Below are 6000 nucleotides of genomic sequence, written 5' to 3' on the forward strand. Positions count from 1 at the left end.
GTCCCTTTCACACCTTTTCCTTTTGTTCCTGGGCTTCGGTGTCGTCTTCGTCACGTACTACATGTGGTAAATTCGGAAGAATCGTGATAACAGCGTTTTTTGATAGCAGTGAAAATTGTCACGAGGAATTCACACCTCTTTGCATTCTATAAGGTGCACAGGTCCCTATTTATGAATCGCGGTTCGAAATGTAAATGACAGACCCGCAAGATTCCTGCAGTGTCTTATCTGCACGGTTGAGGTTCCTCTCCTATTCCTTTCGCCGTTCTTCATCACGTGGAACGCTGAGCAAAGACGCCTTTGGTGCATCTTTCACACGACTGTAGCCAGTTCTGCACTCGGGTGCAAAGCAGTATTTTCGACGGCGGCTAACCATTCTCACTCACTAAAAGTGCACATTGAGTACATCGTCAAGCACAGAGCAAGCAGAGAGGATACTGCTGAAAACGCCGGCGGGACTTGCAGTCGAGAGCCGACAACGTCGATATTAAGTGGTTAGTTTTCATAAAGGAAAGGTTGCCGCTATCTTCTGCAGCCATTGAGGGAGAACGGCAAACGTCTCGATCCAACAGAACGTACTCCATACCAAGCGAGGGAAGTTTTCAAAGGAAACTGGCGGCAGCGCCTCTGGCGGGCGCCGGAGCAGTCGACACTGAGTGCGCCGCGGCGACGCGGCGCAGGGATACGGCAGTGAGCACGCTGCCCCTATTTTAGTACACTCTACAATTACAATAGAAAATTCCTTGTTGAGGTATTGAACAAGAATTCTCTGCATACTTAGTTATTCCTAGCCATTCATAATCTTGGACACAGCAGTTCTGCTGTGCCGAAATTAATAAATGCTGATCTACAATGAAGCACACTTCGAAAACTTCGCTTTTGTAGAGGCAAGCTGCTTCTCAGGAGTTCCGGCTACATAAAACAAAACAACGAAAAACTAAGCACTGTGCAAACATCATAGTCAGTAGTAGCACTCACACTGGTTCAAACAACTATGAATATAAGCAGGGAAGCAGGTCGCTTGTTGTCAGAAGCTCTTTGAAGTGCTATACCTAACTGCGGCTAGCAACGCTCTGGAACTTATCGCTGGACACAGTAACGGCCAGTTACTGTGTCCAGCGGTCCTTCACTTCCCCCAAATGGGAAGTGAAGAGTACACAAGACGCACAAAGTAGCTCAGCTGCATAAGTAGCCAGATATTCGTGACTCTAACGTACCAGAGCTGCAAAGAAGCAATGTGTCGGCTTTCTGGTACTGCCGCACAGGCTGCTACAGCACAAATCCGAAAAGCATTTCAATGCCTGCGAGTCTATCAATTATAAAGGCCTTGTCAAGAATTATGCAATGCCTAAGCAATGCCGGAATAGATGCTATGCGGAGCATTGTACAGGTAGCTGTCATGTCCATCGCTTGAAGCTCTGGATAGCTTACTAGATGAACCAGCATATTTGTGTAAGGGAAGCAAATGTATGTCACTCGCGTGGTTGTGTGACAAGGTTCTGCTGTCTCAAAGCGCCCAGCCGCAAGCGTGTGAATACAGAAGCTGTCATGACAGAAGGATATAGGATGTAAATGGTTGTTTAAATAAATAAATAATGGACACAAAAGAAAAAGAAATGTGCAGATCCCATGTAAGGTTGGAATCTATTATGCGAAGCATTTTTCAGGTACCTGGCTGGTTCAGCATTGTTATGGGTTCCGCAAATCCATACCGGGTCGACCAACGCGTTTCTGCAAATCGAGTGGCTGTGTGGGTGGGTTGCGAGCTACGTCTGTATGGCTGCAGCAGCATGACGACAACCACGCTGTAGACGATCGTATTACAGCAATGAGACGGTTTTTGCGCAGGTAGTTCGACGCGAACCTGTGACATGGTAACTGTTGGATTCTACGAAGTCAGTGGACGAGTGTAAGCGAGAGAAGCACATATTAGACAGTTTTAGTTAAGCGTTTTTACGCTCCGCTTAGCTGCTGAGCGGAGCGGAAGCACGAATGCGCATGCGTCCTCCGCTTAGCCGCAAGCGGGCTAGCGGAACGGGAAACACGGTCCGCTTACAAGCTGCGTAAGCGGAGCGCGGCGTGTCACCGCTAGCGAAGGTGGTCGATGCCCGCGCCCTCTCTCGCGTGTGCATGGAGTTGCTCATTCAAAGATGGCTGCTTCCAAGGAGATGTTGACCCTGCCGTCGGTTTCAACTACGCCATGTTCGTCTGCGCAGCGCAAGGCAAGAAGACGGTTTCGTATTGACGAAGATTTGTGTTTGTTAAAAGAGGTGGTTTCTGCCGACCCATACGGGAACCCCGCAGCGTGGGAAGATGTGCTGAGAAATGTGGTGCGCGCTGTGCTGCGCGACCTGACCATTCGTGCAATCAAAGAGCGCGTAGACCTGCTCGTCGGGTACTTCAGACAACAGGACACAGTCAACCTAAGAAAGTGAGTGTTCTGCTTCTTGTAGTATTGTATGCACCGTTTGTTCAGTACACCATATATATATGACGAATAGCCACAGCGTAACCTGCTCGTTTTCTCTGTAGATCCGGCACTCAGGAACAGTATGGGGAGCGCGAACGTCTGTTCCAAGAAGTGTCACATTTAATGCGCAACGCAGGGTACGTGCCGAGGACCCTGCCGCGAAAAGCAAACGGCATGGGGCGGCGGCGGCCTACAACATCCATGCCGTCGGCAACAGCTCGACAGTGCATGGCGCGAGAGCTGCGAGATTCGGCCACGGCATCAATGGCCGAAGCCTCGGACGACGTCCAGATAACTGGCAAGTGATCTGGAGGGGGCACAGGCATTTAGGGATAGTTTTTTTTTATTTTGAAGTCTCGAAAGTGCTCTCAGCTTCAGTACATTGTATTACTTTCCGATTTCCGGATCGTGATTGACGCCGTGCAAGTTTTGGCTAGTACTTGCGGAATGGCGTATTTCAGGCCGCCTATATTATGACTACTTATTTGGGAAATTTTCATTGCAAGTATTGCATTTTTGGTCGCATGCTGGCAATTGTGCTTCATCATTATGTGCCGTAGGGCCTCTTCAGGCCAAAATCTTAATCCCCCATTATTTTGTACTATAAAAACTGTTGTTTTTGGATCAGTCATTTTATTCTGCCTACAGAGAGAGATGAGAAGAATGGGGTTTAAACGTGATCCAACCGTAGAGTTTAATTTGCTGCTTCGTTATGTTCATTAACTCATTAAAAATAAAAGGCTGCTTTAACAGGCACGGTTCAGAAAATTTAATTTGTACTCCGGAATTTCTACTTCGAATACCCTTTTATACTACCCATAAGAAAGTTATCCCTGTGCCTTGCTTTCTTGTGTGCAGATGAGAAGCCTGCTTCAGACTTGCTGCTGTCTATGTATGACAGCGAATGCACACATCCATCAGCTGCAGAAATGGATGTTCGGGGCAGACAGGACCCTTCTCCAGACGACAGTTGCGTGAGCAGGCTGACTCAAGAAGCGGCAGCCATTCAATCACGTATGTGCAAAGTACACTGAAAGCACAATATTTTATTCTCTCATTCACAATGTGTACAACAGGCTCTGTTAAGCAGGGTGTTTTTTTTCTCTATGGGCAGGGGACAAACTGACATGAGAGGCAAGTCCAATCTTGCTACTGTGCTTATTTATATTCATGAAGGAGATAGCATCACTACAGAAGGAGTTTCTCACATGACAGTGTTTGTGCATGTGCAAAAAGAAATTACCAGGGTGCAACACAAGTTAAACAATTTAATAATTTGTGTGCAAAAGCTCTAGCACTATGGAACACGTTCAAGTAGCAAATAAAAAAGAAAACCAAAATATAAAACAAAACACTAACTAATGTGCATGTTGATTAACTCTGCAATGAATTAATAATGCCCTTGTAGCACTGGACAACACACAAACAGAGGAGGCCACAGAAGACAGCGATGCGGACCAGCAAGCCCAAGGGCACATCCACATGCGCAAAAGACGGCGACGTGTACAGTCTGCCCCAACAGGTATGGCAAATCAAACTTGCATGATTTGTTAAGGTGCATCTTCTGACGCCTAGCTTCCTTTGTATTAAGAGAGTATACACACACTGCATCCCTGTTTTTGTAATTTGTATTTTTCAGTTTGAGTAAAGGCTTAACTTTCATTAGAGACGAATGTGATAAGGCGGTGGTGAACTATGTGATAGCCTGCTGCTGTCGCAGTTGTGGGACAACTGTGACAGCAGCAGGCTGGGACAAATAATGGAGAAGTCTGTTAGCATGAACGCAATTGGTTTGTTTTTCTTTTACAGGAATCAGAGGCCTCCAGGCTATGGGGCTGGAACTTCTGAGAAGAAGAGAGGAGCATGGACTTCCTTCTCCGCCAGAAAGAAATTGAACTCCAGCAGAGAAGGCTGGAGTACGAAGAAAGGTGCCTGGCCCTACAGGAACGCAAGCAGGCGTCGGAGGAGGGGCGGCAGAAACTCGATGCTGAGCGTCACGAGGAGCACATAAAAATGCTTCACAGCATTAAGACTACGCTCGAGGCGCAGGAAAAAAAAATCTCAAGCCTGTTTAAATAAAGTGGTCGCACTGTGGGGAAGGAGGTGACTCAGTTCTGTGGCCTCAAATAATCTTCCAGCTGTGGGGGTTCAACTCCAAAATACTGCGATACCTGTGACCCATACATACAGGTGTGACAATTTGCAAGTATAGTACCAACTTTGTACACCCGTGAAACATTTTGTCGGTTCAGCTTCTGATTTTTTCGAAAATCCAAGAATGCAAACAGACCTGCTATCTTTCCGAAACCCCATTCAACTGCTTGCCTTACTGTGCTCATTTTCTTGTTAAAAGCACACTGTGACACGGTTATGTGAGTCCCGCCATAAGGTTTCAGCAGCAGAGGTCGCAAGGGATAAGCGGGATCACCGTACAGGCAAAAACTGTGCCCTTTGACAAGCTTTTAGAGCTTTTGATAGGTCTTGCTTCTGCGGAGGATACCTGGAAATATAGGAACACATAAAAACATTTTACTACAGAATATCACTAATGGTACCTTTATAGGTGTTATTCCTGATGTCACTTTAAATTGTAAACATGTTGCAACATAACAAAGAAAACTGGCTTTTAGCATTAGAATGCTAATTAGAACATGTCAGTTTTTCAACATTTTGGCCTTCCTAAATTCAAACACGCCCTTTTCAGCGCCACATCGACAATTGCATCACCACATGGTACACAATAGTTATCTCACGACGTGTAGCTGAAGCCGTTTCAACAAGGGGACTAGTCAGCAAGTCTGTGCCTTGTCTCGCACGGGTGTGACTGCATTATGCATTTGAGTCACAGCATGCAGGAAGTGGCGCTACATAATAAAAATAACCAACACCATGAACTTACCTGCATCATGTCGACTGCCCACATATGGGCCGTTCAGCTGGCAGATAATGCCATTGGGGCACATGATCGACTGGTATTTAAGGGCATGAAAACGTTTGTGCCCCGAAAAGAACAGCTTCTGGTCCTTCGATGGACGACAAATGGCCCGCGCTGTCCCGTCGATGAAGCCCCAGCAGTTGTTGAGCGGCGCCCCTTTGGAATAGACGGCCTGCGAGTAAACGTGATACAACTGAATACGAGCACACCTTGGCAGGTAATTGATCGCTTACCTGGGAAAAAACTTCCAGTTTAGCAACGTCCAGCCATAAATGATTATTGACATCTCGTAAAAGGTGGCCGAAAGTGCTCTCAATGTGTGCGAGCACCGCATTAGTGGCTGACGATATGACGGAATAATGTCGCCCGAAGAGCGGCTCCAGTTCCTGCAGCCTGTTGGGATATGCCAGCCGACGCAGCGTTAGGCACAGACTCTCAACTCCGGAAATGTTGACGCACTGCGGCGTTGACACAACTTCCGGCAGTCGTAGTGCACGATGCAGCCTTCGCACATCATGTTTATCGAACCGAAAGTACGTGCGGAATTGTCCGCTGTCCATGCCGTCGATGTCGAGGAAGCCATGCAGTGACAGCG

General features: G+C 47.1%; 1 protein-coding gene across 1 annotated transcript; it reads left to right on the top strand.

Moving 5' to 3' along the window:
• Positions 1–3199: 3199 nt before the first annotated feature.
• Positions 3200–5002, top strand: LOC119440939 (uncharacterized). The gene is made up of 3 exons (XM_037705734.2): positions 3200–3484; positions 3879–3992; positions 4280–5002. Exons 1-3 carry the CDS (start codon positions 3361–3363, stop codon positions 4363–4365), a joined length of 324 nt encoding a protein of 107 aa, XP_037561662.1. The 5' UTR covers positions 3200–3360; the 3' UTR covers positions 4366–5002.
• Positions 5003–6000: the final 998 nt, after the last annotated feature.

This window comes from Dermacentor silvarum, chromosome 2 (genome assembly GCF_013339745.2).
Source record: "Dermacentor silvarum isolate Dsil-2018 chromosome 2, BIME_Dsil_1.4, whole genome shotgun sequence".
Taxonomy (NCBI): Eukaryota; Metazoa; Arthropoda; class Arachnida; order Ixodida; family Ixodidae; genus Dermacentor; species Dermacentor silvarum.